The sequence below is a fragment of the Capricornis sumatraensis genome, chromosome 4 (genome assembly GCF_032405125.1).
Source record: "Capricornis sumatraensis isolate serow.1 chromosome 4, serow.2, whole genome shotgun sequence".
NCBI lineage: Eukaryota > Metazoa > Chordata > Mammalia > Artiodactyla > Bovidae > Capricornis > Capricornis sumatraensis.
The window spans coordinates 158,463,386-158,475,445 of NC_091072.1; the positions used below are offsets into that span (position 1 = coordinate 158,463,386).

At 49.8% G+C, this 12,060-nt stretch overlaps 1 protein-coding gene across 1 annotated transcript in view; it reads right to left on the reverse strand.

Moving 5' to 3' along the window:
• The window catches only part of EFCAB6 (EF-hand calcium binding domain 6), a 232,641-nt gene that overhangs the window by 92,585 nt on the left and 127,996 nt on the right, over positions 1-12,060 (reverse strand). The window contains exon 18 of the mRNA XM_068971554.1: positions 977-1,091. Coding sequence (XP_068827655.1) covers positions 977-1,091 — 115 coding nt within the window. The remainder of the gene's footprint in view (positions 1-976; positions 1,092-12,060) is intronic.

Genomic DNA, 12,060 nt, shown 5'->3' on the forward strand with positions numbered 1-12,060 from the left:
TCCTAAAATTCCACAGCTTCTCGTGTTGTCTTTGGGGTAGGGGATTGCAGGACTTCTCTCCTTTAGGATCAGCAAATGATATCTGGTGGGGGGTGCTGGATGGGACCTTCTTCTTTCCTGGCGGAGTCACAGCTGCCAGCTCCTCGAGCGAGACCCACTGCACTATCCAGTCATTGCTCAGACCAGCCCCGGGGAAGGACAGCATAAAGCAAGTAGGGTCTGGGTTCTGCCCTGTCCAGTCTGCAGTGCTTTCATATAATCCGTGCACTCGTGGATATATACATGGGATTTCTGCAGCTTTTCCAGAGGGCTTATTTGTCCATCTAAACTTCAGTAAGAGTGGAGACAAGGGAGGGGAGAGACAAGAGCTGAGAAGCGGGAGGCTGGGTGCTGGTCGTCCATCTGCCAGGAGTGTGGCTGGGAGAGCCGAACAGGGACAAGGGGCAAATGGGAGGACCCGGGCGCTGAGCAGACTGCACTGTGGACCATGAGTCCCCTGACAACCCTGCAGGGAGCGGGGAGGGGAGGGACAAGGGCCGGCTGATCTGGGCCAAGTCACTGAATCTTTCAGAACCTCTGGGTCCAGGAAGGACATGATCCCCGCTTGTGCACAGGTGGCTCTGATGACCAATAACCAGCATCTACTTTTAGGAGGAAAACCTTAGAGGACACGAGGTGTGATTGGAGGAGCACAGGCTTGGGAGTCAATTTTAGAAACCATTTGTGCTCTTACTATTTGTAGAAGGCTCTGCCAGACAAAATTCGGCACTCGCAGTGCAGCTGAGTGGGGGTAAAAAAAAAAAAAAAGGCCGAAACACAGATAAAATTAAACAAGAATGTCTGTTTCAGTCTTAGGATGCATGTGATTTCCACATCTCAGCGCACACTACTTCAACCCCAGTGGCCTTGGGGCCCCATGCAGAAAGACCCGTGGGGCCCCGCATGGGAGCCAGGTTGGTACTTGGCTGTTAGCTACCTTCGAATCCTGCTGCAAAATCAAGATAACTCATCCCTTCTTTCTTATATCCTAATTTTGTGGTCAACAGAGCGTACTGATCGTCATCCATGGGCATTCCATTATCTTCTAGGACCTGACGAGGAAGACAAGTGAGGGGGAAAGGCTGTTAGGTGGTTTTGGGTCTTTGCTGGCTGAGCCCTCCAGCCCCGCGACGAGCTCATCACCACGGCCTCTGCGGGCCAGCCTGGCTGTTACTTGTCTGCTCCCACCCCCAGGTTCCCACGGGTGGGGCCGGGTGTCCTGGGGCTGGGGCCCTGGGCAAGGCTGGTTGGTTGAGCGAGAGAACAGAGGTGCAGGGGGGCTCCCAACCTGGCCCAACCTGGCTTTGGTCAACCTGGCATGCAGGCTGCAGGCATCGCTGCAAAGCTTGTCACTGGCTGTGCCGTCCAGGTGTCCAAATTCACATTTGCTGTGACAGCAGCAGCTTTCAAGGTCCAAAAGTTAGGCTTATATATATTCACATACATGCTAGGAAACACGAACAGAGTAGAGTAAAGCAGGGCGATTTGAGGAGGGAAAACTAGAATTTTGACCGGAGTTTCATCAGTTTAAATGATAAGTTACTATGCTTTTTGTGGGGGATCCACGAACACCTGTTTTCCTCTCCTTGTGTGATCCACTCGCTGAAAGTCATCCAGGATCCCTTCACTCCACCACACATAACCTACTGTTGACCTACGATCCCTGTTTTGTGTGTGCGGCAAGTGGGGGCTTGGGGGACTGGCGACTGAGAAAACATACTTCCCTGCATTGCAGATGGAGGCAGGATCCCCTAGATGACTCTACCCAGGAGGAACTGATGGTCTGGGCTGTTCCAGGGGCAGGTGACATTGGCAGCCCTTTGCCAAGAGCCAGTTAGTCAGCAACCTGGACACAGCTACCTGCCTGGAGGTGAATGCCCCCGAAGGGATTCTAGAAGTGGGACAGAAGACAGCACCCCTGACTCTTATGAAGTGTTCACAATTTAAATGAGAAAACATGACTTTCCTTCCAGAAAAGGACACTGAATCTTAATTCAAAATGTGTCTGTGCACCTAAGGACCAAAGATACCCAGGATGACCGGACTCCCCCAGGACAGACGCAGGAGGCTGCATGGAGACGGGCTAGAGTGAAGGCCCTGCCTGAGTGCTGCGGGGTGGGGCACACGCAGACAAGCCACTAACATGGTGGTGGTCAGGGGCTGTGGCAGCACAGGAAGCCAGAGCAGGTGGAGAGCAGAAAAATAGCGGGGCCAGTGCTACACAGACTGCACTCTGTGGAGGAAGCTGAATCGGGGGGAGGGAGCAAGGATGGGATGAGATAGAACCCATCATCACCATCACCACCATCACCATCACCATCACCACCATCACCATCACCACCATCACCATCAACATCACCATCACCACCATCACCATCACCACCATCACCATCACCATCACCATCACCACCATCATCGTCACCACCATCACCATCAACATCACCATCACCACCACCATCACCATCAACATCACCACCATCACCATCAACATCACCATCAGCACCATCATCAACACCATCACCATCAACATCACCACCATCACCATCAACATCACCATCACCATCACCATCACCATCACCACCATCATCACCACCATCACCATCACCATCAACATCACCATCAGCACCATCATCAACACCATCACCATCAACATCACCACCATTACCATCAACATCACCATCACCACCACCATCACCATCAACATCACCACCATCACCATCATCACCATCACCATCAACATCACCATCAGCACCATCATCAACACCATCACCATCACCACCACCATCACCACCATCACCACCATCACCATCACCACCACCACCACCATCAACATCACTATCAGCACCACCATCACCACCATCACCATCAACATCACCACCATCACCATCATCACCACCATCACCATCATCACCACCATCACCATCATCACCACCATCACCATCATCACCACCATCACCATCAACATCACCACCATCACCATCAACATCACCATCAGCACCATCATCAACACCATCACCATCAACATCACCACCATCACCATCAACATCACCATCAGCACCATCATCACCACCATCAGCACCATCACCACCATCACCATCAACATCATCACCATCACCACCATCACCACCATCACCATCAACATCACCATCATCACCATCGTCACCACCATCACCATCACCATCAACATCACCATCAGCACCACCATCATCATGATTTAGCAGTGCTTATCAGTAACTTCAGATATGCAGATGACACCACCCTTTTGGCAGAAATGGAAGAGGAACCAAAGAGCCTCTTGATAAAGGTAAAAGAGAAGAGGGAAATCGCTGACTTAAAACTTAACATTCAAAAAACTAAGATCATGGCATCCGGTCCCATCACTTCATGGTAAATAGATGGGGAAAGGGTGACAGACTTTATTTTCTTGGACTCCAAAATCACTGTAGATGGTGACTGCAGCCATGAAATTAAGATACTTGCTCCTTGGAAGAAAAGCTATGACAAACCTAGATGGAGTATTAAAAAGCAGAGACATTACTTTGCACACAAAGGTCCATCTAGTTAAGGCTATGGTTTTTCCAGTAGTCATGTATGGATGGGAGAGTTGGACCATAAAGAAAGCTGAGCACCGAAGAATTGATGCTTTTGAACTGTGGTGTTGGAGAAGACTCTTGAGAGTCCCTTGGGCTGCAAGGAGATCGAACCAGTCCATCCTAAAGGTAATCAGTCCTGAATATTCATTGGAAGGACTGATAGTGAAGCTGAAGCTCCAATACTTTGGCCACCTCATGCGAACAGTCAACTCATTGGAAAAAGACACTGATGCTGAGGAAGATGAAGGTAGGAGGAGAAGGGGACAACAGAGGATGAGACAGTTGGATGGCATCACCAACTCAATGGACATGAGTATGAGCAAGCTCTGGGAGATGATGAAGGACAAGGAAGCCTGGTGTGCTGTAGTCTACGGGGTCGCAAAGAGTCAGACATGACTGAGCGACTGAACGACGATGCCTAATATATGCCAGGCATTGTCCTGAGGTCTCTACAGGTATTAACATCTCATTTAAGCTGTGAGAAAAGGACTCTTACTAATTCCATTTTAAAGATGCAGAAACTGAGGCTATGAGAGTTGCCCCAGACACATGATTAGGTAGGGACAAACCTGGGATCCAAACTCAGTTCTTCTTCTTAACCACTGTGATAAAAGCCACTGCTGGAAAAAGGTCACTGGCCTCCAGACAAAGAGAACAAGTGGAAACAGATAAGAAATGACAGTAGGAAGTGGGGGAAGAGCCCCCTCACACGGATCCAAACAGACCAGTAGGCAAAGGCTAATCTGGGTCTCCACAGACCACCTTGCGATGCCCTCAGGACACCAGAGAGGGGGGAAGCCGCCAGTGAGAGGGTACGAGGCCACCTGCCATTCTTCGTGTCCCAGGAGGCCGTCAGGAGACAGATTTTCCTCGGTTCCCAGGGTCTGACAGGTGGTGCCTTCCGCCCCAGCTCCCACAGGCTAGAGCTGTAAAATACAGACCCACTTAGCAGCACCAAGGGACTCATAGCAGCAGGGCAGCCACTGGCTCCTGCTTTGTGCTGCCCTTTCCGGCGTGTGGGCCAGGACCCGGGAGCGGGCCTCTCTGGCCATCTGTGTAATGAGCTGAATGTGATTGCGGCTTGCTGTGTTTGCACCTGCCCAGTTGGTCAGGCCCTGGCTGTGGCTGGGCTTGTCTGTGTGTTGAAGTAAACAGGCTGCGGGTCGGGCTTGGTGCAGGAATGGGAGCAGAGAGAAAGGAAGGGGGGATACAGGTGTTACAGTGTTGCCTGGGGGCTCGGCGGAGGCAGGGAGCAGCGCTGGATGCCCAGACTACCCCGAGGGCCCACCTGGGGGCCTGGGCAGAGTGCGAGGCTGGGGACTCTGGCGGCGCTGCGCCATCTGCACATATACCCGCCCGCCCCGCTCTGCGCAGGAGTCTGTCCCAGCTCGGGACAGGGTATGCGTTTAGACAGCCCACCCGTGGCTCTCGCACGGGCACCCAGGCAGCAGCAGCAGGGGCTCTGAAACGGAGAGGTCGGTGGCTTTCTTTGAAAAAAACAAAACAAAACAAAACAAAAAAAACTTCATATTTTCAAAACAATTACACATGAATTATTCATTGCAAATTCCTCCTGCTCAGTCCTTTCATAAAAACATATGTAATGGATGGTAAGAAAATGTCTGTAGGCGAATGTTTCCACAGCCTGGAGGGGTGAGAAGCCCGGGGAAGCTGGGCGTGCCTTAGGCAGCCTGTCCTGAGGTTGTAGGCGTGCCATCCCCGACGGGCACAGAGTGCCACCGAACACGCAATGCCCAGGAGCGCAGGCCCCAGAGAGGCGCCAAGGTCTCTCAAGTCTCCCCTTGCGCCACTCACTCCTGGGATGAATAGGGCCACCAATCAACTCGATTTATCGCAACCCGTGGAGGCGATTTATAACACAATGTAGGGCTAAACTGCAACATGTATAAAACCGACTGTCAAGTGTTTAACCATTGAAGTCTTGTCCTTTGGTCTTTTCTAGGAGGCGTTTTCCTTAGGAAAGTTCCTCAAAGAAGAACAAACTGTGACCGGCACATTCTGATTCTCCGAATCGTCACTTCCGCCATTCTTGGGACATCACTTTGATCGTGGACTGGTTCTCTGCTGAGATTTCCTATGTTTTCATTCATTATGAGTACACTTTCCTTTGCATGACTGAGCATGGTTTTAACGGTTAAAAATTTCAAGTGCTAAGTCTAACGTCTGGATCATCTCAGAGTCTTTGCTCTTGAGAAAGGTCACTCTTCCCTATTTCTCCATATGTTGAGTAAGATTGGGTGGGCTTCCTGGACATTCTGAATGTTATGGTGTGTGGAGATTCTGGATTCTGTTACATTTTACCTGTTTTGAGTACACAGTAGACTTGGCTGGACTCTGTCTGCTGGGCAGCAGTTTAAATCTCAGTTTGCCTCCTTTATCCTGAGCCAGGCTCCTAGCAGTCTGCCCTGCTTTTGTATCATCAGGGTCAGCCAGAGATTTGGTAAGAATTCATAAACAGAGCTAAAGCACCCATATTCTGGCTCCGTCCTCTACAGAAATCCCCCTCTACTCCCCAGTGGCATCAGTCACTCAGACCTCCCTCTGCTCTCTGGTTCTTCAGGCTGGAAAGGCTGCTGGCTTCTATCAGTATTTTATCTACCGTACGTGGCACCAACTCCAGCCTTCACTCAGATGAGAAGCTGAAAACATGAGAACATTTCCCCATGCTATTTCCATTTCCAAGAGTTGACTCCTCTCCAGCATCTAGTTGCTTGGTTTCATTCTCCAGGACCTTTGGGTACTCTATTTAGCTATTTATTCATTAATGTACTGACTTGTTTAACACTGTCCAGTGTTCACAGTTATGTCTCCAGGAAAGCTGGTCTAGTAGCAGCTGATTTACTCACGTGAGAAGCAGAACTCCCTGATGCACATCCTTAGATCACAGCGAGGACCAGCTCAGCAAACGTCTTCCCAGCTGCCCTCCCACCCAGCCGCTTGCAGGGATAATGCTCTTTTTTGAGCGTCCATAGTCCCTCTGCTTGCTTATACTGTAAACAGTCCCTCAGGCACTCGACAAATAAATGGCTGTTGGTTGGAGAAGTTACCAGCACTTCTTTTCCACCTATGTACCCCAAGAGCATACAGTAGGTGCTCAGTAAATGCTGAATGACAAGAAGAGGCAGGGATGTCAGTGAAAGGGAACCCTGAATGCTCTCCCAACTCCTACTGTGTGCTAAGTCGCTTCATTTGTGTCCAGTTCTTTGTGACCCCAGTGGACTGTAGCCCACCAGGCTCCTCTGTGGAATTCTCCAGGCACGAATGCTGGAGAGGGTTGCAATGCCCTCCTCCAGGGGGTCTTCCTGGCCCAGGGACCACACCCACGCCTCTTACGTCTCCTGCACTGGCAGGCGGGTTCCTTCCACTAGTGCCACCTGGGAAGACCCTCCCCTACTGCAGATCTGGGTGAATCTTGCGCCTGATGTGAGAGAGTCCACGTGAGGCAGATATGAGTGGCAAGTGGTCATCTAGCCTTGGCTAGGTAGCAGCTAGACTACCCAGAATACTGCTAGGCAGGACGAGAAGACATTGTCCCGGGAGGCAGACACAAGGAAGCAAGAGGAAAGGGAGGCGGGCTTAGAACTGCAAGGTTGTACTTGTCCTGGAGACCTGAACTGCAGAAGCTTCAGACCTGTGAAGGTGCACGGCTCTGGTGCTGGGTCAGCCATGATCTTTATTGTTCCTCCCTTAACCCTGCACTTAGTCATGTTCTGTTTGCAAACTGTCAGTCTGGGGGACCAAGGGAAAGGCTCATGTTTACACTCTAGCTTACACAGAAGCCAGAGACTTAAAGACCAAGATGTGACGTGAAGGTAGAAGTCGGGTGGACAGACCTGGAGACTGCTTGTTCAGCCATTCCTCCCCACTGGGAGATTCTCCCACATGTTACTTGTGAAAGAACCAATGTGGGTTCTGGATTTTATTTTTAATGAATAATATTACTTCTACTTCTTGACATACACAATCATAGTCAAAATGAAACAGGCAAAAAAAAAAAAAAAAAAAGGCTTCTCTAGAATTTCAGACTTACTCTGTCTCCCCACCCTCCATTCCCTATCCCAGGAATTCCTGCTCTTCCAGCCTCTCCTGACCCTTAGCTGCCTCAGTCATCAGAGGGTAGAAACAATCAGAGAATTCCGTCATCAAGACGACCTGATCACAGGCAAATCTGCTATGAGGGATTAGAGCACCAAGGCTGGAAAAGAGTACCGAACTTTCAAAACAGATGTGTACTCAGACAGAAAGCTGAAACTCTTTCGGCAAATGTTTCTGTGCACATTCAGGCACACAATCGGACTGTCCGTGTGGCCCCAGCAAGCAGGGTGTTCACAGCTGATGCAAACCCACATGAGAGGCGATCACAGAGCTATCACCTGCAGCGGCCACGGTGCGTTCAGTTCGAGAGGCCGTTGCCTGTTATAAGTGCGGTTCACGGGACGGGAGTTCCTTTCAGTTTCGTAGGTGGCAGGAATATTGTGAATATTCCAGAGTGTGGAGGGTGTGGAGCATCTCAGATAAAAGACACTGAGCGCCTCAGTGTCCTTGTGTGAGGACACCGATGGCGGGGACTGTTCCGGAGACAGGGACTCAGAAGCGGGATCTGAAGCTGGGGAGCATCTCGAGCACAGTCCCAGCATCAACGGCCCAATGACAAGACCCAGGGCCGACTTCTGAGCAGCAAACATGTCTCCAGAGGGCAATGGACGCTTCACAAGTGTCACCGAGAAAGAGACCCTGACTGAAGATATAGCAGGCGCGGTCACAGTACTAAGTGACTCCCACACACTACCCTTTTGTAAGCAGAGCAACAGCTCCTCAACAGAAATATGACCAAGTCCACCTTACAAAGGAGGAAGTCAGAGTTCAGGACGGCTAAGTAAAAACAGCCGTTTGCCAGAAAGCTGGCTGTGAGCGGTGGAGCAAAGGCTTGAACGCGAGTCGGCCTCACACCATGAGATACCACTGTCTCCTGACTCCGCGGGGGGAGAGCCTGGAGCGTGTCAGCTGCGGCATTTACAGGTTCACTTACAGATGAGGAGCCTGGAGCCCAGAGACACCAGCACCTGTCCCTGGGGACAGGCTTGAGCACAGAGACACCTGAATAACTCCAGCGGGGGTACTGCCCAGGGATGCTCGGTAACCAGTGACAAACAGCCCAGTGCTGTGGCTGAGTCTGGACTCACAGTTGAGGCTCGGGCTCCACAGATGGGAAGTGTGTCACTCCCCACTCCAGCGAGCTGCCCGGCAGTCTGCGGAGGACATGGTTGAGACCGGGTCTGGGTGCTCCCCGAGGCTTTGTGGCCCATATATTTGGGGCAGGTTGATAGCAGGGACAGAGGCTCTGTGAGCCAGCTACCACATAACAATCATCCAAATGTGGTAGCCAATGACAAAACAAAGATTTGTCCTTGAACCAGTGGGTCAGCGGCTCAAGCACAGTTTGGCTCATTTAAGATGGCCTTGGCGAGGGGTTCCTGGTTCAGCCTGCAGGGTGGCTGTAGGCCCGTTTCACATGCATTCACTCTGGGGACCACGCAGATGGGACAGCAGCTGCTCCAGGGAAGTTCTTCTAACAGCTGATCGCTGGAGCCCAAGGCCATGCTCGACCCACAGCTGCTACTCAGGCTATCTCGGCCACACTCCATGTCCAGCACCACTGGCTAACTATCCCCTGAGGTATTGGAGAGCAGAGAGGGAGGGCCATGAAGAGGGGGTGAAGGACAGCAAGTGCATGAACTCTGAGGTCCTTTCCGGCTCCACGAGTCTATGGGATCCTGTACATTTGGTGGCAGAGCTATGACCTCTAGAAAGATATCACTATCACAATCCAACCACTCTCCCAAATCTAGACATGCCTAGCCCTCAGGTGAGATCTCTCTGGTCCAGACCCAGTTCCACCTGACCCATGGGTGATGGTGCTGAAAATGCTTCCAAAAACAATCTATCCCCCCATCTTCTGGACCTTCAAGACACACTGAGGGTTTGATAACTACAGTCACCAAGCTAGAAAACAGTGGGGCTTTTTCTTTCCTTTCCTGATGCAGGCGTGATGATGACAATGAAAACAGTGATAATATGATTTGGTTTAGTGGAGTTTTTTAAACTATATTATCCCCCTAGAAACAACAAGACTAAAATTGTGTTCAAAAGGCTCAGAGTGACGAAAATGCTGAGCCTAAATGCAACCTTCAGAAACTGTGAAAGGAGAATAAAAGACAAGGTGACCTGGCAGCTTTCAGTAACAAGGAGATTCCCGGGGTGACTCGCAAATGGACCAGACATGTCTAACCTTGGAGGCAAGCCCCCAGAATGTAGAGTGCTTTTTTGCACACATGTAAAATCTTAGCACATTCCATGGGCAAATGAATCCAATACTTTAGTAACAAGCTGTGAAGACTGCAGTTGAAAGCAGACAAGCCATTTCTGCTTCAGAGGAGACTGTTCTTAAGTCCTGGAGTCATGTCTGTTGTTCAAAGGGCAGGTGAAGACAAACCACGGGGCCCAAAGCCGAGCACAAGGTCAAGGTGGCGGGAGAAGCTGCCACCGGGCGGCCACACCTGCCTCTGTGCCTGACTTTATTTCTCCCTTCTCAATTTCAAAAGCAGATACGTTTTTAACATATAAACTTAACACAAGTCCAATTATGATCTTAATAATGCATCTGGGAGGTGATTCTATATGGATAGAGTTTATATGGAAAGATTTAAATGTGGCCTGAGAGTAGCCAAGAAAATACAAGAAGGGAGGAAAAAAAATAAGGAAAGATCTGTTTTACTAAAATTAAAAAAAAAATTACATTGATATAGAAAAGGATGTATAGAACTGTGCAACAAAATGAGAATTTTCAGATGTATGCCCTAGGATAATGAGAATTTCACAAACGACAAAGGGAAAATATAGAAGAGCCTCATTTTACACAGTACCAAAAAAATTAACTCCATATGGATTCGGAATTCATATTTAAAAAATAAAGCAGTAAAAAATTATCGCAAGAAAGTCTAGATTATCTGCAAAGTATGAGAGGGAGACCCACAGGGGCCAGGGAAGAAGGAAACTTATTAAGCAAGACTAGAATTCATCTTTAATGAAAGAAAAGAGGAAAAAAGAATGGAAGACAGATACATTGGGTTGTACAAAAATCTTAAAACACTTTAATGGCAAAGGATAAAACAAAGAGACAAATGATAGGTTTTATAAATATATTTGCAGTGCGGAAGACAAAGAGCTAATACAGTATTAATTAATTCAAGAGCTTTTGGGGGACACCTACATTTGAGACACTATTCAAGCCATCAGGAACTCAAAGGTGAACAAAAGACCAAAACCCTGCCCTCGGGCGCCGGCTCTACTGGAAGGGCTAACCGACTGTATTGAGTTGCTAGAGTCCCCAGAAAGATATGCTTAAATCTTAACCCAGTTTCCTGCACATGTGACCTTAATGAAAACAAGGTCTTTGCAGATGTAATTGAGTTCCCATGAGGTCATACTGGACTAGGCTTCCCAGATGGCTCAGCGGTAAAGAATCCCTCTGCCGATACAGGATGACGCAGGTTTGATCCTTGGGTCGGGAGGATCTCCTGGAGGAGGAAATGGAAACCCACTCCAGTATTCTTGCTTAGAAAATTCCATGGACAGAGGAGTCTGGTGGACTACAGCCCATGGGGTCACAAAGGGTCAGACATGACTGAATGACTGGGCAGGCACGCATGCACACACTGCATTAGGGGTGAGCCCAAGTCCAAGGACGGAAGTCCTTATAAAAAGAAGGGACTCTGGAGAGCGAGGACAACACAGGTGAAGACTCAGACACAAGCAAGAGGCCAGAGGTCAGCGTGAGGGCAGCTTAGCAAGCCGAGGGCAGCCAGGGGCCGTCAAGCCAGCGAGGCTGGGAGCCAGAGTCGGCAGGGAAGGGTCCTCACATAAATAAACCTTGGCGGGCGGCAGCACTCTGCGACACCCGGATTTCAGATTCTGGCCGCAGCACTGTGAGAGAAGAGATTTCTGTGGTTCAAGCCACCCAGTTTGTGGTGATTTGTTACAAATTCCTAAGAAGCTACTACACACGTATTGGCTCGTTTAATCCTTATCACTATCTTACAATCCCTGGAGAAGGAAATGGCAAACCACTCCAGTATCCTTGCCTGGAAAATCCCATGGACCGAAGATTCTGGTGGGCTGTGGTCCATGAGGTTGCAGAGTTCGGCATGACTGAGTGACTGACACACAGACTATCCTACAAGGTAGCTACTAAAACGATCTCCACTGAGGGAAGGAAACTGAGGCACAGAGAGGTCTGCCCAGGGTCACGCAGTTGTTAGGCAACAGAGCTGGGATTTGACTCCCGGCACCCACTCCAGATTCTGGCCTGGAGAATTCCATGCACTCAAAGAGTCAGACATGACTGAGC